The 25,675-nt window shown below is 46.4% G+C and overlaps 1 protein-coding gene across 1 annotated transcript; it reads left to right on the top strand.

Annotated features, from left to right (window-relative positions):
- Nucleotides 1–14,451: 14,451 nt before the first annotated feature.
- Nucleotides 14,452–25,387, top strand: CD22 (CD22 molecule). The gene is made up of 14 exons (XM_043996169.1): nucleotides 14,452–14,481; nucleotides 15,787–15,848; nucleotides 16,303–16,668; nucleotides 17,686–17,994; nucleotides 19,179–19,442; nucleotides 19,749–20,009; nucleotides 20,787–21,047; nucleotides 21,230–21,493; nucleotides 21,629–21,892; nucleotides 22,413–22,500; nucleotides 22,803–22,881; nucleotides 23,335–23,441; nucleotides 24,029–24,107; nucleotides 24,608–25,387. The coding sequence occupies exons 2-14, from the start codon at nucleotides 15,815–15,817 to the stop codon at nucleotides 24,740–24,742; spliced, it is 2,511 nt and encodes an 836-aa protein (XP_043852104.1). The 5' UTR covers nucleotides 14,452–14,481; nucleotides 15,787–15,814; the 3' UTR covers nucleotides 24,743–25,387.
- The last annotated feature ends 288 nt before the right edge of the window (nucleotides 25,388–25,675 follow it).

Here is a 25,675-nt window from a genome sequence, read left to right as displayed (position 1 = left end):
CTTCTTGCTCTGGGTTCCATGATTCTCACCCTTTCCCAGGGGTTTGGGGAAAGGGGTACCGCCAACTGGTGCCACCTGTGTAGCAGAATCAGTACGGGGGGGGGGGGGGAGGGAAAGCCGAATAAAGAAGAGATTCGCAGTGCCCACAATGGGGAGGCTTCTTGACCCTGCCCTTAAGGAGTTCCTGGACTTGAGGAGACAGAGGAGGGGGAAGATAATAGGGGACACCCAGTACTGGGCTGGGCATGGAATAGCACTTCCTAATGACATAGGGTCTGGCCCAACCAATCAACAAGTGTTGACCAAGTAAGTGCCGGAAACTGTGTTGGGTGTCAGAGAAGCCATGCTCTCGAGGAGTGGGAGTGAAGTTATGGAGACAGACTTTCAAGCATCTGAGAGATCCAGAAGAACGCATCCCCACATCCTTCCCCGGTCACCCTCCTTCTCCTTGTCTGTTCCCCTTCACAACTGGAAGAGATTTTAGGAGCAGCCCAGTCCAGCCTCCTTCTTTTTCTTTTTTTTTCCCTCTGGTCCAGAGAAAAGAAGGACTTGTCTAAAGTTATGCGGGATTGGTGGGATCTGGATTGGCAGGTTGGGGACTGGCTGCTGGGCATCTGGATGCATTCTCCTTCATGTAATCAATGCTGGCATCTCTTATGAAGAGAGTTACCTGGTTAGTGGGTGGAAAGTGTTTCCCCAACTCAGTGTCCTAGATAAAGGTGCGTTGTTATTGCAAGGTGCCGGAGGAGGGGCTGAGTCTCTACGTTTGTGCCTCCCAGACAATCCCCCCAACATGTTCTCCCTCACCACCCAGCCCACCTCCCATCACTTTTACTGAGCACACAGGACAAATGGCAAGTCCCGGGCCAGAGGGACGCACAGACCCAGGTCCTGGTTTAGGCAGAGGCTCACTGTCACATGGATACGTCTGTATGGGGAATAGAGTCCCTATAGAGAAGGGTGCAACTTACCAATGAGAGAGGCCAAGACCTGTTTCTTGGGGCAGAAGGATGATGGGCTTACCTGGGAACGAACTGGACCCCACTTCATCTTGGTCATTGCACTCCCTGGCCTCCTTATCTCTCCTGCCTCCCACTGTTCTTACATCTGCTTGATTGAGTAAATCAGTCAAGTTCCCCTATCCCTTATAGTGATAAGATGCTAAGCTTCCCCGAAAATCTTTCTGGGGTGCAAATGTCTCAAGCAATCTATCAAAGACATTTCACACTTAGTCTAAACTTGATTGATTGATCAATCTTTTTTATTTATTTGTTTTTTGGTGAGGCAATTGGGGTTAAGTGACTTGCCCAGGGTCACACAGCTAGTTAAGTGTTAAGTGTCTGAGGTCATATTTGAACTCAGGTCCTCCTGACTCCAGGGCCGGAGCTTTACCACTGCACCACCTAGCTGCCCCTTTGATTGATCAATCTTGATTGATTGACACTGAGATATGAATTACAGGATGTCTGATGGTTTTTAAGCTACACATTTGAGAAAACATCGCAGAGTGAAAGCTCCACTGGGGAAGGTTTGAGTGAGGTTTCTGTTCCCCCCTCTCACCACCCTGGGCCTCCATCTGCTGCCTGCTGTCCTGGGGAGGCCCCAGCTGAAGACACAACAGCAAGGAGGAGGCCCCGACCTTCTTCTCCATTTTCACCCCTCTGGGGGCCACACCTTCTTCAGGGAAAGGCATGGAATTAAGCAATTTGGTCTTTAAAAGTCTTGCACTCCTAGGCTGGAGTAGCCAGAGACAGTATGGGGAGGTCTGCTCTAAGTCACTATATAAGGTCTGATGGAAGTCGATGAGACAATAGCAGGGGACAGAAAGAGAGCCGAATCCAGGCAGCCCCCTTTCCGAACCTCCTTTGCACCCACTGTCCCTTGTCTTGGCCTGGGCCCCAGGTGTTTCAACTCATGTATTCATTCATTCAATATGTTGTGGGGAAATAGGGTAGGGGTTTGGGATGGGGTAGAGGTCCTTAGAAATTCCTCTTTAAAGAATTACACCTTCTTTCACACAAAACCAATTGAATAAGATAATAGTTTATTTAGGGGCCGGGGAAGGGAAACCAAGAGAGAAATCCTTGGACTTCTCATGGGGAGAAGGAATGGCACAGAATGTGGCTTTGAGATACCAATTTCCTCGAGCAGGAGACAGGCAGATACTTTTATAGAGGACTGATGGGGGTGATCATCTGACTGTGGAACGTTCCCTTATTGAGGGAGGACCACCCCCCACTGGTGGTGGCTGGAAGAGTTGGATGAGAGGTGGCTGTGGATCTCTCAAGCCATCTCTCTGCTCCTCAGGCCACAAAGGCAGCAGCCACACCTAATCTCATCTCCCCAGGGGTGAGGGAGACTGGAATGAAGGATGGTGGTCCCAGAGCTAGCTCAGTCTCGATCTGGTTCCATTTATCTCTTTAGGTGTATCTGTCCTTTGGTTTAGTTTCTCAAGGAGAACGTTCTTTGATGTGCCCCAGAGAACTTCTGGGGTGCTAGGTCCTATAACAAATAAGAATTGCACTGGGCGTTGAGAACATAAAGACAAAAACCAAGGGATCCTGTCCTCAAAAGCTTGCATTGGGGCAGCTAGGTGGTGCAGTGGATAGAGCACTGGCCTTGGAGTCAGGAGGACCTGAGTTCAAATTCGGCCTCAGACACTTAACACTTACTAGCTGTGTGACCCTGGACAAGTCACTTAACCCCAATTGCCTCACTAAAAAAACAAAAACAAAAAAACCCTTGCATTGACTGGGGGGTGTGGAGAACCCCATGTACCCAGACTATGGAGTTGGTCCTTGAAAGCCCAGGACTGAATCACAGAAAGGGAGTTGATGTTAAACGAATGTCAAGGTATGGGGAAACAGGAGGTCATTATTATTGTTCATCCAGTGACATTCTACCTTCCAAGTTAGAAACAAAGTGTTGTTTATACTTGGAAAAGGATTGTAGCCCCTCGTAGGCTTTTGCTCCTGAATGGCTGTGGCCAAGCTAACAGTTGGGGCCTGAGCAAACTTCTGCAGCCTGGGGCTGGGTGTTAGTGCAGGAAAGAGGGAGGGGGGACCCGGGTGCCGAGCTGGGTTTTGGTGTAAGCCTGTACAGTGTTCTTGGGTGGGCTAGTGCAGCTTCATGACTGACTGATAGCGTGGGAGGTGAGGGTGGAGTACTACTGAGTGAGCTCAGGGTCAGTGAGTATTAGTTCCTGTGGGTTTTTGTTTTAAAATTAATTCTGTGTGTCTTAGACCATGAAGACAGCTGAAGTTGCTATATCTTTGGCACATAATTTCTATTTTGGAGGGATTTGAAAAGACATGGGGATCAGAGAAAATGTCTAGTCTGCCATCTTGTTGCTCATGTGACCCCTGTTTAGCATTGAAAGCTCTTCAAAAACCCTGTTCCTTGCTCCTCTTAACAGTTTTCTTACACCTTTCTCTCCTCCCCACCTTCAACATTCCAGCAACATTCATCTACAGTTGAATCCCCAGTTCCTTGAACAGAACATTCCATCTGACTCTGGCTGTCTCCCACACCTGGAATGCTTGGCATTCTGACCCTATGCCTCTGAGGTTCTCACCCGACTTCCTTCAAGACTTAGCTCAGATTCTACCTACTCTAGGAGACCCTTCTCAGTCCCTGCTGCTTCTAATGTTTTCCTGTTTCAGATGCCTTCTGCACAGATGTATATTTATGTAGTTGTTCACTTGTTGCCCTTCCCATTAGACTGTAAGCTCTCTGAAGGCAGGGGTTGTCTTTTTGCCTTTCTTTGTATCCCCAGGGCTTAGCAAAATGTCTGGCATATGGTAAACACAGAACGTGTACTTGCTGACTTGACCCCTCTTTTCTACGTCTTGCTCTGGGAATAGTAAACAAAACAACATCACCTTTGCTTCTGGAAGGAGCAAGCCCATCTCCACTACTATGGTTCCATTCATCAGTCCTGTTACTTTGCAAACCAAAACATTCTTCCCTGGCCATGAGGACATGATATGTGTTACTTTTCCCTATGTGTTCTTGCAGGGCAGGGACTGCCTCAAATCTGTCTTTGTAACTCCCAGCATCGAGCACAGGAAATATCAGTAAATACAGAAGTGATGTTCTTCCCTCTTTTCCTTCCTTCCTTCTTTCCTCCTCTCCTTCTTCCTTTTCCCTTTTTTCCCTCCCTTCTTTCCTCCCCCTTTGTTTCCATCTTTCGTCCCTTCCTTCCTTCCTTCCTTCCTTCCTTCCTTCCTTCCTTCCTTCCTTCCTTCCTTCCTTCCTTCCTTCCTTCCTTCCTCTCTATTCCTCCCTTTCTGTCTCTCTCAATCTCTCTGTATCTGTCTCTGTCTCTCTTTCCAGCACCCTGTTACACATTCATCAGGCACCACCCCATGGTCTGTAAAAACAAGCTCAAAGACCAACTCTTTCATGTTTACCTTTTTGCCTTTAGAAGGCAGCAGCAGAGCAGAACCATCCTCTGTGTGAGAGGGGATGGCCCATGTGCAATTTCCTACCCCTGGGATCAGTTGTTGGTGACTTGTGCCAGAAGCACATCACTCAATAAACTACAAGGGCTTCCTCTTGTCTCCAGGACTGAATACAAATTCCTCCATATTTGGCATTTAAAGCCCCTAACAACCTGATTCTAAGCTACCTTTCTTCTTTTTAAAATTTTTTTTGTTGGTGAGGCAATTGGGGTTAGGTGACTTGCCCAGGGTCACACAGCTAGTAAGTGTCAAGTGTCTGAGGCTGGATTTGAACTCAGATCTTCCTGAATCCAGGGCTAGTGATTTATCTTTTGAGCTACCTAGCTGCCCCTACCTTTCTTTTCATTTCTTTCTTTCTTTCTTTCTTCCTTCCTTCCTTCCTTCCTTCCTTCCTTCCTTCCTTCCTTCCTTCCTTCCTTCCTTCCTTTGGCAGGGCAATTGGGGTTAAGTGACTTGCCCAGGGTCACACAGCTAGTAAGTGTTAAGTGTCTGAGGCTGGATTTGAACTCAGGTCCTCCTGAATCCAGGGCCATTGCTCTATCCACTGTGCCACCTAGTCGCCCCTGCCCCTACCTTTCTTATAAATCATTCCCCTTCATGCACTCTGTGTCTGACTGCCTTTCCCTCACTCACAATGCTCCATTTCCCACCTCAATGCCTTTGCCCAGTCTGTCTCTCATGCCTGGAATGCCCTCTATCCCGAAATCTGCTTCTCAGAACCCCCAGTTTTCTTCAAAGGTCCTTTTGGCTGCTAGTGTTTCCCAATTAGCCTGTGTTTATTCGGTATACACTTATATATGTGGAGTGTTTGGGGAATTCAGGAAGGACTAGAACTTCTAGTACGAGGGCTTGCTGAGCCCTTTTCAGGCCTGCTCATCCACCTTTGGTGTCCACCTGCTACCCAACTCCCTTCTGTAGTTCCAAGAAGCTGAAGCATAGACAGAGGCCATACCTCTGTGGGTTAAACCAAGTTGAGGGTAATTAACAGGCCTCAGACTAATCAGTGAGTCAGGGGGATGTCTCCCCAAAGCACGTGCAGACTTCCCTGGAGCAGTGGGTGGATGAGAACCATTTGTTTCGATAGCCACCAAGGCGGTTGAAGCAGGCACTTAGAGCTTGATTAGACATTGAAGACACCAAGGTCACCCACTGCATCATGGGCCATCACTGATCATCTTGACTTTTCTTTTCTTTTCTTTCTTTTCTTTTTTTTTTTGGTGAGGCAATTGAGATCAAGTGACTTGCCCAGGGTCACACAGCTAGTAAGTGTCAAGTGTCTGAGGCCAGATTTGAACTCAGGTCCTCTTGAATCCAGGGTCGGTGCTTTATCCACTGGGCCACCTAGCTGCCCCTCATCTTGACTTTTGTCGTGCCACTGGATTTTGATGACTCTGGAAGAGAGAGTGAGGCTGGTGACTTTGTGGGGCAGTTCTACCTCACTTCAATGCACTTCACATGTAAGTCAAGACATCATCCGTGATGCCATTGGTCCTCTGGACTTATCAACTGGGTGACCTTGGGCAAATTGATTTTTTAAAAAGTATTTTGTTATTTTCCAGTTACATATAAGGATAGTTTTCAACATTTGTTTTCATAGGATTTTTAGTTCCAAATTTTTCTCCCACCCTCCCTTCCCTCTCTCCTCCTCCCCAAGACGGAAAGCAGTCTGATAATAGGTTGTATATATACAATCACATTAAACATATTTCTACATTAGTCATCTTGTGAAAGAAGAATCAGAGCACAAGGGAAAAACCTCAAAAAAAGAAGAAAAAAAAATCAGTCCAAAAGTAAAAACAGTATGGTTCAATCTGCATTCATAATTCACAGTCCTTTTTTTTCTAATGTTGAGAACTTTTTCCATCATGAGTTCTTTGAAACGGTTTTGGATTGTTGCACTGCTGAGAAAAGCCAAGTCTATCCCCATTGTTCATCATACAATGTTGCTGTTACTGTGTACACTGTTCTCCTGGTTCTGCTCTTCTCAGTCAGCATCAGTTCATGTAAGTCCTTCCAGGTTTCTCTGAACTCCTGCTCATTGCTTCTTACAGCACAATAGTATTCCATTACATTCATATACCACAACTTGTTGAGCCATTCCCCTATTGATGGGCATTCCCTTGATTTCCAATTCTTTGCCACCACAAAGAGAGCTGCTATAAATATTTTTGTACATCTGGGTCCTTTTCCCTTTTCTATGATCTCTTTGGGATACAGACCTAGCAGTGGTACCACTGGGTCAAAGGGTATGAACAGTCCTATAGCCCTTTGAGCATAGTTCCAAATTGCTCTCCAGAATGGTTGGATCAGTTCACAGCTCCACCAACAATGTATTAGTGTTCCAATTTTTCCACAGCTTTTCCAACATTTATTATTTTCCTTTTTTGTCATATTAGCCAATCTGATAGGTGTGAAGTTGTATTTCAGAGTTGTTTTAATTTGCATTTCTCTAATTAATAGTGATTCAGAGCATTTTTTCATATGGCAGTAGATGGCTTTGACTTCTTCAACAGAAAACTGCTTGTTCATATCCTTTGACCATTTCTCAATTAGGGAATGACTTAGATTCTTATAAATTTGATTTAGTTCCCTATATATTTTAGAAATGAGGCCTTTATCAGAAATGCTGGCAATTCTTTCCCAGTTTTCTGCCTCCCTTCTAATTTTGGTTGCATTGCTTCTGTTTGTACAAAACCTTTTTAATTTAATGTAATCAAAGTCTTCCATCTTGCATTTCATAATATTCTCTATCTCTTGTCTGGAACTAAGTTGTTTTCCTCTCCATAGATCTGAGAGGTAAACTATTCCTTCCTCTCCTAACTTATCTATGGTATCACCCTTTATGTCTAAATCTTGAACCCATTTTGACCTTATTTTTGTATAAGGTGTAAGATGTTGTTCTATGCCTAATTTCTGCCATACTATCTTCCAATTTTCCCAGTAGTTTTGTCAAATACTGAGTTCCTATAACAGAAGCTGGAGTCTTTGGGTTTATCAAACAGTAGATTGCTATAGTCATTTACTAATGTGTCTCCTGTGCCTGACCTATTCCATTGATCCACCACTCTATTTCTTAGCCAGTACCAAATAGTTTTGATGACTGCTGCTTTATAGCTTCAAATTTGGTATGGCTAGCACACCTTCCTGTACATTTTTTTCATTAATTCCCTTGATATTCTTGACTTTTTGTTTTTCCAGATGAATCTTGTGATTATTTTTCTAACTCTGTAAAATAATTTTTAGGTAGTCTGATTGGTATGGCACTGAATAGGTAATTTAATTTAGGTACAATTGTCATTTCTATTATATTATCTTGGCCTATCCATGAGCAATTGATATTTTTCCAATGACATAGATGTGATTTTATTTGTGTGAAAAGTGTTTTGTAATTGTGTTCATAGAGTTCCTGGGTTTGTCTTGGCAGGTATTGTCTACCGTTACTTTAAATGGAATGTCTCTTTCTGTCTCTTGCTGCTGAGCTTTGTTGGTCATGTATAGAAATGCTGATGATTTATGTAGGTTTATTTTATATCCTCCAACTTTGCTAAAGTTGTTAATTTTTTCAAGCAGTTTTTTAGTTGATTCTTTGGGATTCTCAAAGTATACCATCATATCATCTGCAAAGAATGAAAGTTTTGTTTCCTCCTTGCCTATTCTTTTTTCTTTTCTTATTGCTATAGCTAACACTTCTAGTACAATATTAAATAATAGAGGTGATAATGGATATTCCTGTTTCACCCCTTATCTTATTGGGAATGCCTCTAACTTTACATTACATATAATGTTTGCTATTGGTTTTAGGTAGATACTGCTTATTATTTTAAGGAAAGCTCCACCTATTCCTATGCTCTCTAGTGGTTTTTAAAATTTTTTGTGTGTGTGAGGCAATTGGGGTTAAGTGACTTGCCCAAGGTCACACAGCTAGTAAGTGTTAAGTGTCTGAGGTCGGATTTGAACTCAGGTATTCCTGAATCCAGGGCTGCTGCTCTATCTACTGCACCACCTAGCTGCCCCTCTCTACTGTTTTTAAGAGGAATGAGTGTTGTATTTTGTCAAACGCTTTCTCTGCATCTATTGAGATAAGTATATGATTTGGGTTAGTTTTGTTACTGATGTGGTTGATTATATTAATAGTTTTTCTAATGTTGAAATAGCCTTGCATTCCTGGTATAAATCCCACCTGGTCATAGGGTATTATCCTGGTGATCACTTGCTGTCATCTCCTTGCTAATATTTTATTTAAGATTTTTGCATCGATATTCATTAGGGAAATTGGTCTGTAATTTTCTTTCTCTGTTTTGCTCTGCCTGGTTTAGTTATCAACAACATATTTGTGTCAGTGTCATAAAAGCAATTTGGTAGGACTCCTTCTTCACCTATTTTTCCAAATAGTTTGTATAGTACTGGAATTAATTGTTCTTTAAAGGTTTGGTAGAATTCACTTGTAAACTCATCTGGCCCTGGAGATTTTTTCTCAGGGAGTTCATTGATGACTTGTTTGATTTCTTTTTCTAAAATGGGCCTATTTAAGAATTTTATTTCCTCTTCAGTTAACCTGGGCAATTTGTATTTTTGCAAATATTCATCCATTTCATTTAGATTGTCAAGTTTATTGGCATACAGTTGGGCAAAACAACTCCTAATTATTGCTTTAATTCCCACTTCATTGGTGGTGAAATCACCCCTTTCTTGCTTTCCTTTTTTTTTTTTTTTTTTTTTTTTTTGCGGGGCAATGGGGGTTAAGTGACTTGCCCAGGGTCACACAGCTAGTAAGTGTCAAATGTCTGAGGCCAGATTTGAACTCAGGTCTTCCTGAATCCAAGGCCAGTACTCTATCCACTGCGACACCTAGTTGCCCCAAAATGTTTGCCTTAGACATTTTTTTTTGTGGGGCAATGAGGGTTAAGTGACTTGCCCAGGGTCACACAGCTAGTAAGTGTCAAGTGTCTGAGGCTGGATTTGAACTCAGGTCCTCCTGAATCCGGGGCTGGTGCTCTATCCACTGTGCCACCTAGCTGTCCCCCAGCTCTTAGTTTTATTAACTAATTCTATAGTTTTCTTGCTTTCAATTTTATTAATTTCTCCTTTGATTTTCAGGATTTCTAATTTAGTATTTAATTGGGGGTTCTTAATTTGTTCTTTTTCTAGCTTTTTTAATTGTATGCCCAATTCATTGACTCTCCTCTTTCTCTTTTTTATTCATGTAAGTGATGTAGGAGGCAAAAAAGGGTTAATAGAAAAACCTAAGGCCCAAGCTCTAATTCAGATATGAGCTCTAAGAGGGATTCAGACCCCAGTTAATGGATAACTTACAAGTCAGGATGCTAAGTTCTCTTACCCACAGAAATCAGTGCCCATAACAGGAACAGAGGGAGAGATACCTTTCCACTATTCTGGTTCTCTCCCTGTGGTCACTCACAGTATTGCAATAAAACTTGGGAAACTGAGTCATTGAGTCTTGTAATTCTTTTGGGATGACTCATGATCAATTTGACCCCTAATTCCATCCCACATCATAAGCATTTAGAGATACAAAATTTCCCCTAAGCACTGCTTTGGCTGCATTCCATAGGTTTTGGTATGTTGTCTCATTGTCATTTTCTTGGATGAAGTTATTGTTTTGATGATTTGTTGTTTGACCCACTCGTTTTTTCCCCCCACTCATTCTTTAGGATAAGATTGTTTAGTTTCCAATTAATTTTCAGTCTATCTTTCCATGGCTCTTTATTACTTGTAATTTTTATTGCATCATGATCTGAGAGGGATGCATTTAGTATTTCTGCCTTTCTACATTTGACTATGACGTCTTTGTGCCCTAATAAATGGTCAATTTTTGTGTATGTGCCATGTACCACTGAGAAAAAGGTATATTCCTTTCTATTCCCATTCAGTTTTTTCCAGATATCTATCATATCTAACTTTTCTAATATTCTATTTGTTATGGGGCCTAGCACCCCAGAAGTTCTCTGGGGTACATCAAAGAATCTTCTCCTTGAGAAGCTAAACCAAAGGACAGATACACCTAAAGAGATAAGTGGCACCAGATTGGTACTGAGCTAGCTTCAGGACCACCACCCTTCATTCCAGTCTCCCTCACCCCTGGGGAGATAAGATTAGGTGTAACTGCTGCTTTTGTTGGGGAGGAGAGAGATGGCTTGAGAGATGCACAGCCACTCCTCACCCAATCCCCCCAGCCACCACCAGTGGGGGATGGTCCTCCCTCAATAAGGGAACTTTCCACAGTCAGATGATCACCCCCATCAGTCCTCTATAAAAGTATCTGTTATGGGGAAAATGGGTGGGTATTTGGGACAAAATTGCTTTAGTTTACCCAAATAATTTGAGTGAATGGAGATCAATGAAGAAGGGAGCATGACCCACCCAAGCAATTCGTTGAAATCAAAGGGATGGCAGAGGCAGAGGGGCCTCCTGGGATGAGAAGACTTTTTATGTTTCTCTTGACTCCTGTATTGGCATTCCAAAAGCTTCTACACAGCTCCTATACTTTCAACCAGAATTCCAGACAACTTTCTCTTTCACTAGAGGTCCATTTACCCCCTATAAGATCACATTCAGTTTTGTTGGGTAAGGTGTTTCTGGTTGTGAACCTCTATCTTTTCCTTGCTGGAATATCATATTCCAAGCTCTCCGCTGCTTCCTTGCAGGAGCTGTCAAATCCTGTGTGATTCTGACTGTGGCACCTCCGTACTTGAGTTTTTTCTTTGACCCACAAGCTCTGAACGTTAGTTATAAATGCTCCTGGGAATTTTGGTTTGGGGGCCTCTTCCAGATGGTCAATAAATGCATTATACTTTTACTTTGCCTTCTGGTTCTATGAGATCTGGGCAGTTTTCTTTTAGGATTTCTTGAATTATGAGGTGTAGACTCTTTAAAATTTTTGGTCATGGTTTTAAGTAACGATTCTTAAATGATTTTTCCTTTGATTTATTTGTCAGGTCAGTTGTTTTGATATGAAATTCCTTACACTTTCTAGTATTTTTTCAGTCAGTTGACTTTGTTGCAATATTTCTTTTCTCATGGAATTGTTAACTACTTTTTGGTCCATTCAAAATTTCAGAGTGTGTTGTTTAGGTCAGGTTTTGTTCCTCTTGTGTCAAGATGTTAATTTCCTTTTTGATTCTCATTTCTTTCCCAATCATTTCCTTTAGCACTCTCATTTCATTTACAAATCAGGGTTAGCATTTTAAAAAACCCACCACAAACCTCTTACTTTTCTTCTAGGAATTCTAGTTAAACTTTTGAACTTCTTCTTTCCTCAGAGTTCTTTTTTTTTTTTTTTTTTTTGGTGAGGCAATTGGGGTTAAGTGACTTGCCCAGGGTCACACAGCTAGTAAGTGTTAAGTGTCTGAGGCCAAATTTGAACTCAGGTCCTCCTGAATCCAGGGCCAGTGCTCTATCCACTGTGCTACCTAGCTGCCCCTTTTCTTAGAGTTCTAAAGGTAACCCTAAGGGACTGGGTTGTCTAGTATGGTTGCATAGAGGCGTCTACCAATATACGTCCCATTGATTCTTGATCTTTTACAAAAAGGTATTTACTAAACAGGTATAGCAAGGACAGTTGCCACAGAGACATCTTCCCTAACTGGAACAAACTCTTCCCATGCATCCACAAGGTTCTTGGAGAGGGTGGGTTCAAACTTAAGAGACTACTTGTAGACAAAGAGAAAACTCCCAGCTCCAGGTTCCTTCCATTGTAGAGTTCTTATGAAGTTTTCCTTAGGTAAAGCTCTCTACTCAGCTTTGAGGGTCAGTGTCTTTCCTTGGTGCTTTGAGTTTGTCCTTGGTATATCCCCCAGTTTCCAATGAAAGTTCTGCCTTAAGATTTTACTGCCCCCTGATGTCCATAGGAACTTCCTCCTGATCTTTTGAAGTTCCCAAGGTCACCACATAGTGGTCAGTGGTGTTGGGAATGGGGAAAACCATCCCTTCACTTCTACAAAGGGCAGTTCCTTCTCAAGTGTTCTTCACTTCTGCATTTGACCACCACTGCTGCTGGAAGGCACAATTCTGAATTGGCTCACTGTGTTATATACACAGACCCAGAGATATGTCTGATGCTTTCAGTCAATCACAGGATTATTTTTTTAAATGTAGTACCCTCTATCTGTTCATCCAATGATCAAAGCACCTCCTTCCTCCCAAATTTAAAAAAGGCCTTGTTCATACCTAGTTACCCTTTAAATGGATTTGGCTGGCTCGGACTTCCTGATTGAATGGGGTGGGAAAGAATACCTCACCTTTACACTGTGATGATGATCCAGTAAAAGATGCCTGTGAAGGAAAAGCTGTTGTGTTGTTTGTCCTTCCTTCCAGAAGACCATGACATCAGGAGGTGAGGTGATGACTTGCAATGAATTGGATTTAAGGGAGGGAAGACTGTGCAAGGTCACCAACCTCACTCTCTCCTCCACAGTCATCCAGGTCCAGTGGCAAGATATACATCAGGGTGACTAGAGATGACCCCAGATATTTGAGGCAACTGGGGTTAGGTGACTTGCCCAGGGTCACACAGCTAGTAAGGGTCTGAGGTGAGATTTGAACTCAGATCCTCCCAACTTTGAGCCCAGTGCTCTATCCACTCTACTACCTAGCTGCCCCAAAGGAGAACCTAGAAAAGTAGGAGAAGCAGGCAGGAAGAGAGTCATGAAAATTCAAGGAGAAGCCATTGTCCAGAAAGAGGGAGGGAGATGGTTGAAGAGGACGAAGGGGGATGGTTGAAGAGGATGGAGCCAGTCTCCTCATCTGTTGTCTTCCCCCCTGCTTATCCCATAACGATTCCTTTTCTCTTTCATGATTTCCTGGTAGCATTTGTGGGGAAGGGATGAAGAGAAGGAGCAGAACTTTCCCCCAAAGTAGGATCTATATAACTTGGCCTCCATTTATCCGAACTTTGAAACATTGATCAGGGTGGTGATGAATGATGGGGTTTCAACTGTAAAAACTTTCTCTTTTGTCATCCTTGGTACCAGATCAGATGGTCTCTCTGTCTAGAAACTATCATTTCAGGGCCAGTGTGAAAATGAAAACCACCAACCACCAACCTCCCAGTTGTCTTCTCAAATGGAGAAGGGTCTCAGAATCTCCAAGTTGGGAGGGACCTCAAAGGCCAACCCACCCCCGCTGGAGGATCCCTTCTATGCCATCCAGGCTTTGCTTGAAGGCCCAGAAGCTGCTGTCAGCTGAGGCAGCTCATTCCACTTTGAGGAGGCTCTCACTACACCTTCTACCCCATTCCCCTACTTCTGTGCTCTGGGAATAATGGATAATTTTTAAATGGCAGATAACCCACTCTAGCAGCAAGGAGGCACTATAGTAAATAGAGCACTGGGCCTGGAGTTAGAAGACTCACCTTCATGAGTTCAAATCTGACCTCATATACTTACTAGTTGTGTGACCCTGGGCAAGTCACTTCACCCTGTTTGCCTCAGTTTCCTCATCTATAAAATGAGCTGGAGAAGAAAATGGCAAATCACTCCAAGTCTCTCTGCCAAGAAAACTCCAGATGGGGTCACAAAGAGTTGGACACAACTGAAATGACTCAACAACAACAGATCCATAATGCTTTAGATAATTAAAAAAACAACAACACATGAGTCTTTGAAATTTGCTTGGTTCTTAGATTGTACTGAAATGAATTTTAATTTCTTGAGCTCAGTAGGTCAAGAATGGAAAACGAGGGCAGACAGTAGCCAGGGGCATGCTAAAGTGGCCAGCTAACCTGATGTTAAACACATTCCACTCTGTACCTCCATCAGTCAAATAACCAAGACCTGCATCTAAGTAAATTAGTAGTTCCTCTTCACCCCCAATTCTTTCTCTTTCTACTCCATCAAAGCTTTCAGATTGGCTCTCAGTTACCCCTAGAGCTTCAAGATAGGGGAGGAGACTGACTGAGTCACTGGTCAGGGCTAGATGTAAAAAGCAAACAACTTCCTCTTTCTCATTATTGCTGTTCTCACCCATAAGGAGGGAGAAAGGGAAGATGTGCAAGAAGCAGGTAAAAAGGCACCCTACTCTCTCCTTGTCTTACATCTTCCCTTTCTCTTTGACTCCCTCCCCAGCCATCCTTGTAACCCCATTCAAGGGCCAAGCTGCCCTCCTTCGTCACTACTAACTTCCCTCTCCTTGATGTTGCCCTGAAATGAACTTTAACATGGGCTACAACATCTCCCATGTCTGGGTCCTGATTTATCCTCACCCTCCTTCTCTTTGTCCCCTGAACTCAGGACTAAGGAGAGCACCCCTAATGGTAGCTAGCCTGAGACTTCCTGTTTGCCTCAAGCAAGGAGAAGTAGCCCACTTCCTTTTCACCCTGGGGTCCTGAGTCAGGTTCCTGATCAGGGTATGGCAGGAGCGGACTTGGCTCAGAGCTGAGGACTTTTTGGGGAATTGGATGGCATGTGCTGGCTGAGGTTGGGCCTAATGATTGAGAGCTATGCTCTTTACTATGGGATAGACCCATTTATCCTTGCGTTCAGCCTACTGCGGAGACCCGGAGGAGGTAAGGTTTCGTTGCATTCAGCTTCTCCAGGGCATCTCTCTCCACTTGTAACTTTGGGAGTTCTGTTTATTCCAAAGGCCAGCCTACTGGGCTTCTTCCATCTTCCTGTTTGCTCCTGTGCCTTTTTTTTTCCCCACAAGCTTTAAGAAGGGAAATACATGAGGCGGCAAAAAGGGTAGAGATGGGAGTGAATCTGATGTGACAGGAGACACACTCTATTGGCACATCCTGGTCATTCCCCAAGGGACCACGCTAATGGCACTTGCCATGTAAAAAGAGACAGATTTAACTTTATGCAAATGTTAATCATAACCAGGGACAAGGGAGGCAATATTCGTGCATTCAGAAAGTCGAGTCGACGTTGAGGTGGAGGGAGTAGGCCCATGAAGGGCCTGCAGACAGGGTCCTCCTCATCATGACCTTGCTTAGCTCACCAGTGGACTCAGTGAGTCAGCATCCTTAAATGAGTTTCCCCTGGACAAAATGCTAGACTGGATGTCATGGGGGAGAGAGAAAACAGAAGGAGAAGGAATCTCATCCCCCAACTCCCAGTATAAAGGGGAGATGAGATATACAAACCCAGCTATGAACTGTAAGTGGCATGCCCCTGCTCAAACATTCAAAGGGGTGAGGAAGCCAGACAGATGTGCAATCACAGATGAAAACCGTGTACTTTGAGCACACAAAGGGGACTCAGAAGGAAAGCCACAATCATTCAGAGCTGGACGGGAGAAACCAAGGAATGCAGCCTGGAGAAAAGAAGTCACTTGACTAACCTGAAAACTGGTTTTCCCTTTTCAGGAACCCTGAGCCGGCCAGGGGTGTCATTATGAGCCTCCTTCATCTTTCCATTCTGGTTGCTGGTAAGGGCCCGTTGGTGGCCCCTGGGAGCAGGTGTTGAGGGGGGGGGGTGTGAGATTTTAGGCAAGAGGATTCTGTGGAGAGGAGGGAGGGGGCAGCTAGGTGGCACAGTGGATAAAGCACCAGCCCTGGATTCAGGAAGACCTGAGTTCAAATCCAGCCTCAGACACTTGACACTTACTAGCTGTGTGACCCTGGGCAAGTCACTTAACCCTCATTGCCCTCCAAAAAAAAAATAATAAAGGAAGAGGGGGTGGGAGAAGTTGTCCTCATTGGAAAGCCTATTGGGGAGACACCTCTCTTGACCATTTCTCTGGGTTTCAGGTGCTCTTCCTCTTTCTCCATGGGCTCCACTCAGTTTTATCTCAGTCTAGTCTTTGTGTAACTGTTTGTTTCATGTTCTTCTCCCTTGACCCCATCCCCTCCTTTTCTCTCCTTCGTGCCACTGGGCCCCAGAATGCCTGGTTCTGGGTCTCTGTTACTGGAATGTCAAACTGCCAGAAGTCCTCTACGCTTGGCAAGGCACCTGCGTCCAGATCCCCTGCAGCTACAACAACATCAGAGGCATACGGAAACTAGATCGCTTAATCTTGTTCCATAATCCGTCGTTCAGTAACGCCAACAGTTCATTCTATGGGACTGTGCTCTTTGACACAAATGATCTCAGTGAGAACAAAAGAATCAAGTTTCTGGGTCACCAAAGAGAAGAAAACTGCAGCATGCTCATTCTTCAGGTGCAAGTTACTGACAGCGGGAAGCTGGGACTGCGGATGATGGCCGAGCATGATAAGTGGATGTCCTATGTGCAACTCAACGTCACTGGTGAGGGACCAGGGGAAGGGGAAGAAAGACATTCCAGAGAGGGGTTCCCCTTCTAAGCCCAGGCCCCAGCTCCCTAAGCAAACTCTGTGAGCAAGAGCTGTTCTGTGCTGGGCTCTGGCAGGGAGGCACAAAAGTTGGAGATGACCCAGTTCTTGGTCTCAAGGAGCTGTTAACTCAATAGAAGAGGCAGGTCCTCAGTCCTAGGGCAGCCCATGGTCTGAAGGGGGATAGTATCCCTGTCCATGGAGAATTCTCAATTGGACAGATGAGCAAGACCAGACAGAATATCCTTCTTTATAGAATGGGCATAATACACATTCCAACTGAACATCCTTTATTAAGCACTTACTGTGTGCCAAGCATTGTGTAAGAGGCTGGGAACACAAAGAAAAATGGAAGTTTCCTGTTCTCCAGGGGCTTCCGTTCTGGGGGGAGAGGAGGGGCAGGGAACAAAACACATGCAAAGAGAAATAATTTCAGGAAGGGGAGAGGGAGCAGCAACAGCTTGGGGTGGGGGAGCCCATGTCATGGGGCTCTTGTGACCAAAGTGTCTTGTCAACTTTAAAAGCACGATAGGAATGGGAAGAGTTTCTTTTATTATTGTTACTCCTACTTATTGTTATTGCTAGAATGAGCATTACTATTAGTACTAGTACTAGTACTAGTACTAGTAATACTAGTACTACTGCTGCTGCTACTACCACCACCACCAACATCACTACCACCACTGCCACTGCCACTGCCACTACCACCACCACTACTGCTACCACTACCACCACCATCACTTCCACCACTGCCACTGCCACTACTACTACTACAGCAACCACCAAGAAGCAAAGGGGCCACTGGGCAGCCAGTGGCTGGGGTTAGGAAGGGCTAATTGGGAAGCTGTCTTAATGGAGATTGTGAGAAAACTCCCAGGTGGAGGGTCCCCTTCTCCAACCCTCCCAGATTAGGGCTAAGAGTCCCCTCCCCTTCTTCCTCCCATCCTAGACCCTCCTTGCTTTTCTCCCTCAGAGTCTGCACCTCAGCCCTACATTCAGCTCCCCCAGCAGCTCCACGAGTTCCAAACAGTCACTGTGACCTGCTTTGTGAACCACTTCTGTCCTGAGGACCCTGTAAGGTTGCTCTGGTCCCTGGATAGGCAGGAGCCTCTACAGGACCAGGTCAAGAACTCATTCTCCATAGAAACCCAGAGCATCTTGATGGAGAGCAAATTCACATTCAGTCTGGACTGGATGTACCACACCAAGGAGCTGGCTTGCAGCCTCTCTCAAACTGATGGGCAGCTTCTCTCTAAGAAGACCCTGAAGCTGGATGTGAAGCGTGAGTCTCCTCCAGAATGTTATCTTGTGGGTCCCCGTTCCCTAACTGTGAAAGAACTCCTCTATCATTATCATCTTCATAATCCCAAATATCTTTCCTGTGGCCTGTCCAGAGAGAGGGGTAAGAACAACTCGGTCACCTTCGATATAGGAGCTATAGGCAATGGTGGATCCAACTGGAGATTCCTCCTGCCTCTTCCCCTTCCCCAACACACAGATGCCAGGATGCTGTAGCCCATCTCCTTCTGCCCTCTGTCCTGAACTCATAGACTTATTTTAATATCGACCTCAGGATAACGCAGCTGAAGGTCAATAGACAATAGACTACAATTCAGTTTAAGGCACTAACATGTAAGCACGTTCTGTTCCACCTTCCCTGCTGCTTTTGCACTGGCTGTGTCCTGGGCCTGACTGGCTCTTCTGGCTTCATCAAGTCTCTGCTGAAATCCCACCTTCTTTCTTTCTTTTTTTTTTTAAGTGAGGCAATTGGGGTTAAGTGACTTTCCCAGGGTCACACAGCTAGTAAGTGTCAAATGTCTGAGGCCGGATTTGAACTCAGGTCCTCCTGACTCCAGGGCTGGTGCTCTATCCACTGCGCCACCTGGCTGCCCCCTACCTTCTTCCTTCATGGAAGGTCCAGGTTGTAAGAAGCAGCACAACCCAGGGAATTGTGGGCTGGACCCAGAAGCATCAAGACCGGGGTTGGATTCTTTTTTTTTTTTGGTGGGGCAATGAGGGTTAAGTGACTTGTCCAGGGTCACACAACTAGTAAGTGTCAAGTGTCTGAGGCCGCATTTGAACTCAGGTCCTCCTGAATCCAGGGCTAGTGCTTTATCCACTGCAGCGCCACCTAGCTGCCCTCAGGGTTGGGTTCTTGACGCTGCTTCTGAATACCTGGGCTACCTTGGGCAAGCTCGGGTCCTCTCTCTGAGCCTCCATTTCCTCATCTGAAAAGTGAAGCCTGAGAATCCTTTAAGCCGTGGAATCACTTTTGATTTCCTTCCTACCATAATGCCCAGGTCACAGTGCCCCCTCCATCTCTGAGTCCTGTGTGACCGTGTAGACTGCATGGATCTTTCCTGTTGGGTTCTAGAAGATGAGACCTTTGAGTCTTCCCAAGGAATCCCCTCCTTTGGCTTCCAAGACATATCCTCTTTTCATTGGACTTACTCTCTGCCCTTCCAGATACCCCAAAGATAATGATCAAAGCCAGTCCCCACCTGGAAGTGAAAGAGGGGGAATCAGTGACTCTGAGGTGTCTACTCCAAAGCAGCAACCCTGAGATCCAAGGCAGCTTCTCCTGGTTCAAGGATGAAACGAGTGTGCAGAATTCGGGCGAACATCTGACTCTGTCCAATGTGACTTGGCAGCAGGCTGGGAATTACTGTTGTGAAGCGTACAATGAAATGGGCCGGGGGAGATCAGAACCCGTGCAGCTGCAAGTCCGACGTGAGCTGGTCATGGGGTTGGGGAGTTAGGGAGAGATCGGAGAGTCTTTGGAGTAAATCTGGGGAGTGGAGGAGGTACATTGGCTGATTCACGAGGGTTTATTGTTTGTTTTTTGGCTCTGTGTGTGTGTGTGTGTGTGTGTGTGTGTGTGTGTGTGTGTGAGTGTGTGTGAGCGAGCTGGGGGCCACTGTTTGAGGGGGAGATGTGGACATGACTGGGACAAGAACTAAAACAGGGGTTCTCGGGATTATTTGCTGGTCAGTGGGATCAGCCCACTCCATGCTACCTTCTACCTTCTCCCACCAGATTCCCCAGTTTCCAAAGTTCTTTCTGCTGACTTCAAAGTGATGGAGAACAGGACGGTGGAGCTGACTTGTGAGACTGTTGCCTACCCTCCTCCAACCAATTTTACCTGGTATCATGCTGAGAAGCAGGTACTAGGAGAGGTGAAACAGAAGCTCAGGTTCCAAGCGGTCAACCGGATGCAAGCAGGCCAGTACACCTGCCTGGCTGAGAACAGTGAGGGCCGAGGAGAAGTCAGTGAGAAAGCCTGGCTGGATGTGCAGTGTAAGTGGCCATATGATGCTTGGGCTTGGGGATGAACAAGGAACAATGTGCAGAGCTGTGTCCAGAACTGTGTCCTGGACAGGGAAGTAAGTAAAGGACACCTCGTTGCTATTATCACCAAGCCTTCATTAAAACACTAATTCATACTAATAACAATGTAATAGTTGGCATTTGTATAGCATTTCATGGTTTACAGAATACCTTACATACATTATCTTGTTTGAATTCTCAAAAGTCATTGTGAGGGAAGCTAGGTGGCACAGTGCATAGAGCACTGGCCCTGGATTCAGGAGGACCTGAGTTCAAATCCAGCCTCAGACACTTAACACTTATTAGCTGTGTGACCCTGGGCAAGTCACTTAACCCCAATTGCCCCACTTAAAAAAAAAAAGTCATTGCGAGCTAATACCTGTCCATTATGCAGATGAAGGTACTGAGGTTTGGAGAGGTTATGTGATTTCCCAACCTTCACATAGCTAGAAAGTACTATCTATACCTTGCAATGGGCTTGAATAAATTCCACAGGCACAGTGCATGCTTTCAGGAAGCTCATGGCCAGATTCACACTAATGTAAAAAGAAGAACAAAAACACTAGATTAAAAGGTAGCAAGAGAGGGATTTCTGCCCTTCCCCTATCGAATAACAGAGCAGTAAGTCCAAGAGTTCTTTAAGTGATAGGGGGAGAGAAGAGAATAGCAGGAGAAGAGGCAGAGTGGGCATTTGAGAGGGCAGGTTGGGATGACTGGGCTCCCTGCTAAATTCTGTTTCTCTCCCAGATCCCCCCACTGGGGTGAGCGTGACTATTGTCAACCAGACACCGATCCAAGAAGGTGACTCTGTGACCCTGTCCTGTTCCTACGAGCAAAGTAACCCCACTCCCTACAGCTATTCATGGAGAGCCCAGTTCTTACAAAAACACAGAATCAATTCCCAGCTCCTTACCATCAGCAGCATCCCTTGGAATGCCGAGTCGGTCACCTGCTGGGCCTGCAACGATGAATGTTCCCAGGCCACCCCTCTCCACTTGGATGTACAATGTAAGAACACAAGAGGAAGAAGGCCAGGGCCTGCAAGGAGAGCTGGGCATCAGGATGACTCACCAGGATGGCGGGATTGGAAGACCAGGGCCTTGGGTTCTTGAAGGAGAAGGAGGCCTGGGAGGAGGTGGTCAGGAAGCCTGGATCCTGGGAGCCACCTCAGCAGTGACTTCTCTCCCCAGATGCCCCAAGAGATGTCAAAGTCATTCTGCTAACTCCCAAAGCTGACATCCAGTCCAAAGACCAAGTCCACCTTCGATGTGACTTCAGCTCCAGTCACCCCGCAGATGTTCATTATTCCTGGACCCAAAATGGGAAGCACTTCTGTGAGGGGAGGTACTTAAACTGGAGCTCCATCTCCCCGGAAGACTCTGGCCTGTACAGCTGTCTTGTCACCAACTCGATTGGAGAGACCAGATCTCAGGAATGGGACCTGAAAATCCAGTGTAAGCGGCAGGGCTTGGGGGATGGGATGGCCAGGTCTAAAAGGGGCAAGGAGAGTGCCTGAGTACAATTCTTTGGTCCTAGCAGGGAGAGTGGGGGTTGGTTATCTGGGTTTCTGACTCTCTCACTCCCTGCAGACCCACCCAGACACTTTCAAGTGTCCATTAACCCAGGGGACACAGTGATGGAGAAGACCAACGTGGTCCTGACCTGTGAGGCTGATGCAAATCCAGCTGTTGACCTTTACACCTGGTTTGACTGGAAAGGCCAAAAGATTGGTGATTTTGGTCCAAGGCTGATCTTGTGGTCCGTGACGACTCATCAATCGGGGGCCTACTGGTGTCATGGGACCAACAAGTTGGGGACAGGGAAATCTGATTCTGCCTTGCTCACCGTCTATTGTAAGACCTCCCCCACCCTTGCATCCCCATCCCCGCTTATGCCCCAGCCTGGCTGTCTAGGTCCCCCTACCCCACTTCCCCCTGCTCCCCACCTCTTCTTTCATTACTCTCCACTAAGCCCCTGGCTCCAGCCAAGTACTGTTTCTTCCTCCTCATAAGCTTTCATGGGGCCATTAGCCTGCCCCAGGGGAGTTTACTCCATGTGGCCCAGCAAGCCATGTCTTTGTCATTCGTTCCTTTTGAAGCCTGGCTCAGAGCTCACCTCCTCCCAAGAAGCTCGCCCAGGTGAACCTTCAGGTTGGATTTCCTAGCCTCAGGCATTCAGTTTGTACTTGGTATTTTGGCCACATTAGCAAATCATTCTGTCTGTCCTGTGGCCTCTGTTTTCATATATTGTAGCTCCCCAAAGGGAAGGACTTTGTCTCTGCGGCAGACGAGGTCTCCCCATAGGCAGAGGGGCTCTGTCATCCCCGGTGATGGACTAGGGCATCCACAAAAGACTCTTTCCTTCCTTCTCCAGACAGCCCAGAGACCATTGGAAAGCGAACTGCTTTGGGGCTTGGGGTGTGCCTGGCTGTCTTCTTCCTGGCCCTGCTGGGGGTCCGATGGTGAGCTCCCCTCTGGGGTCTCTTTTCTTTTTCTTTTTCTTTTTTTTGCGGAGCAATGGGGGTTAAGTGACTTGCCCAGGGTCACACAGCTAGTAAATGTCAAGGGTCTGAGGCCGGATTTGAACTCAGGTCCTCCTGACTCCAGGGCCGGTGCTTTATCCACTGCACCACCTAGCTGCCCCTGGGGTCTCTTTTCAAAGCTTCATGTCACTAATCTCTCTAGCCTGTGGCTTTGCTCCCAGGACCTAAGGGCTCTGGGTCCTGGGACTGCCTCTCACCCTTCATTCACTTTTGCCCTACAGCTGGAAGAAGATCAGAGGAGAGCAGAATTTTCAGGAGCAGCCCCGCAGACAGGGCTCTTTCTTCATCAGGAATAAGAAGGTAGGAGCCGAGGACCAGGGAACTGAAGGCACACTGCTCTGGGAGCCAGCAGGAGAATAGGAGGCGTGATGGGGCAGCAGCAGAGGGAGCCGAGTATGGGGAAAGGGCCCTGGGCTTAGGGTCGGAAGACCTGCATTCAGGCCCCAGTTCCTGGAACTGTGGGCTGTGTGACTCTAAACAGATGACTGAGCCACTTAGCCTCAGTGTCTAGATCTGTCAAATGGGAATAGAGTACTCTTGTTATTACTGACCCGGCAGGCTTGATGCGAACATCAGATTTTAAAAGCACATGAATTGTGCTTTGTGACCACAGAGCACGAGGTAAAAGCAAGAGGCCCTTTAGGGCATTGTTGTGGGGGTCTCCTGGGTAGAGGGCAGGGTAGACTCCTGGGGCTCAAGGGTTGGGGGAGGGACAGGAGAAGGGTTGGGGCTGAAGGCTCATTTCTTTCTCAGGTAAGGAGGCCCCAATCCACAGCTGCTCCCCAGTACTTGGGTTATTATAATCCTGCCATGGAGGAGAGGATCAATTATGCCACCTTGCAGTTTCCTGCCAGGGCTCCGTAAGTGCCAGCCAGGAGCTAGGTACAGGGGAGAGAGGGGAACACAAAGGATGTTTGGGTAGAGCTAGAGAAGACAGAGTTAGAAGTTTGGGGAGTTGGGGACCTAACATGGAACAAAAATGAGGATGTGCTGCAGGAGGGGGAGGAGGAAGAGAGGGAGGAGGGGGAGGAGGAGAGGGAGGAGGGAGAGGAGGAGAGGGAGGAAGAGAGGGAGGAGGGGGAGGAGGAGAGGGAGGAAGAGAGGGAGGAGGAAGAAGAGGAGGAGGAAGAGAGGGAGGAGGGGGAGGAGGAGAGGGAGGAAGAGAGGGAGGAGGGAGAGGAGGAGAGGGAGGAAGAGAGGGAGGAGGGGGAAGAGGAGGAAGAGGAAGAGGAATAAGAGGAGGGGGAAGAGGAGGAGAAGAAAAGGCCTACAGAGAAAAGAAGGTGAATGTCAGGGTCAGAGATCAGAGACCCTGAGGGAGATGTAGGTGGACCCCAGGATGCCTGGGTCCTGGAGAGCCAAGGACAAGGTGGCAGGGCTGAGCATGGGGCTGTTAGGTGAGTGGGAGGCCAAGGGGAGATCTGCTTTCATTTGTCCCATCTGCTAGGTATCTGGAGACCACGCCAGTCACTCTTCAAACTGAGGACCAGAGTGTCACCTACTCTGTGCTGCAGAAACCCTATCGGGTAAGGAGGCAGGGATGTTGAGGAGGGGGCAGAAAGCATGAGTCTGGCTTAAATGGAGAGAAGTACTGCTGAGCTGAGCCAAAGCCTGGGCCCCAGGTCCCACAGTCCCTCAGCAGAGAAACTCTGAGGATCCCCAAGGCCTGGTGACAGATGCCACTGTTTCTTTCTTTCTTCTTTTTTTTTTTTTTGGTGAGGCAATTGGGGTTAAGTGACTTGCCCAGGGTCACACAGCTAGTAAGTTGTCAAGTGTCTGAGGTCGGATTTGAACGCAGGTCCTCCTGACTCCAGGGCCACCTAGCTGCCCCTGCCACCGTTTCTTATTCAGAGTGTTCCGCCCTAGTTCCTTCTCTCACGAGAAGAACATGTCTCAGGTTCTCTGAAGTTAAGAACACAGGAAGGGCAGAGAGCGGGAGTGTGAGGAGGAAGAGGGAGAAAGGATGACTGAGAAAGAGGGGCTGGGAAGATGAGTAAGGACTCCCACTTCCTTTTCTTCTTCCCAGGGTGATTATGAGAATGTGATGCCACCATCTCTTCCAGAAGATGAAGGATTACATTACTCTGAACTGATTCAGTTTGGGGAGGGTGAGAGGCTCCCTGTGCAGGAAGGGGTGGAGTACGTAACTCTGAAATATTGACCATGGAGATGAAGAAGTCTCATGCCTCGGGGGCCTTTCGTGGGGGCAATCTGGAGGAATCCGTGACCGGCGCCTACGACCGTGTCTGTCGGATCAGCTGCTCAGTGGCCTGTCATACCCTCCCCTGCTGTCTTTCTGGGGCCCCCAATGAATGCTGTGAAGTTTCTGTCTGGGCCTTAGGAGAAGGCTTCTACCAGGGTCCCTTCCTTTCTTGCTCTGACAGTGCTACCCTTGCAAAAGCCCGTGTCTGGTCCTTGTCCTTCCTACCTCTCCACATGCATGTGCATGCACACGGAGCACATGCTTCAGCCCTCTATTCTCTCCAGTCACTTTCACGTGTTTCTTTCACTCCAGCCCTTCCCATCCCTATTCTCATTCATCACATCAATAGCCTTTAACCTCTCCAGAGCTGAATCCCCAAACCTACTCTAGCTTCCATGTCCCATTAAGACTCCACGTCAAAGGGAGGACACACAGTGTATGCAGTGACATGGTAAGGGAGCTGAGTTCTTTCTGTCAGTCCCTTCCCTAAAGCCTTAATTCCGTTTCTAATTATAGCCAGGCATTGCACAGAGCTAATCACCCAGCCTCTGCCCCTCCTCATGGTAGAAGCTGGGAGAATGTTACTTATGAGACAGAGAGAAATAAAACTGTCAAACTAAAGTCATGGATGGCCAGTGAGCTATTCTTATTGGGGTCAATGCATTTGGGGATGGAAGGGAAAGAGAATAAAGAAGATATCATGAGGGTGGGAAGCCAGGTGTGTGTGTGTGTGTGTGTGTGTGTGTGTGTGTGTGTGTGTGTGTGTCTGCATGTAGAGGGGAAGGGGAACCAGAGTACACCCCAGTTGGTGGCAAATTAAGTTGGAAGAGTAGGTAACCTATCCTACAAATAGTAACAATAGCCAATATTTATAAATTGCTTACTTCCATT

The sequence above is a fragment of the Dromiciops gliroides genome, chromosome 3 (assembly GCF_019393635.1).
Source record: "Dromiciops gliroides isolate mDroGli1 chromosome 3, mDroGli1.pri, whole genome shotgun sequence".
NCBI classification, from domain to species: Eukaryota; Metazoa; Chordata; class Mammalia; order Microbiotheria; family Microbiotheriidae; genus Dromiciops; species Dromiciops gliroides.
This window is presented reverse-complemented; position numbering and strand designations above follow the sequence as displayed.

What these genes read in the sequence shown, in the direction of transcription:
- CD22 (XM_043996169.1), top strand. Translation starts at nt 15,815, where the DNA reads ATGAGCCTCCTTCATCTTTCCATTCTGGTTGCTG. An exon ending in CCTGAAGCTGGATGTGAAGC is followed by an intron (nt 17,995 to 19,178) that starts GTGAGTCTCCTC and finishes CTGCCCTTCCAG; the next exon opens with ATACCCCAAAGATAATGATC. An exon ending in ATGGGACCTGAAAATCCAGT is followed by an intron (nt 21,494 to 21,628) that starts GTAAGCGGCAGG and finishes CACTCCCTGCAG; the next exon opens with ACCCACCCAGACACTTTCAA.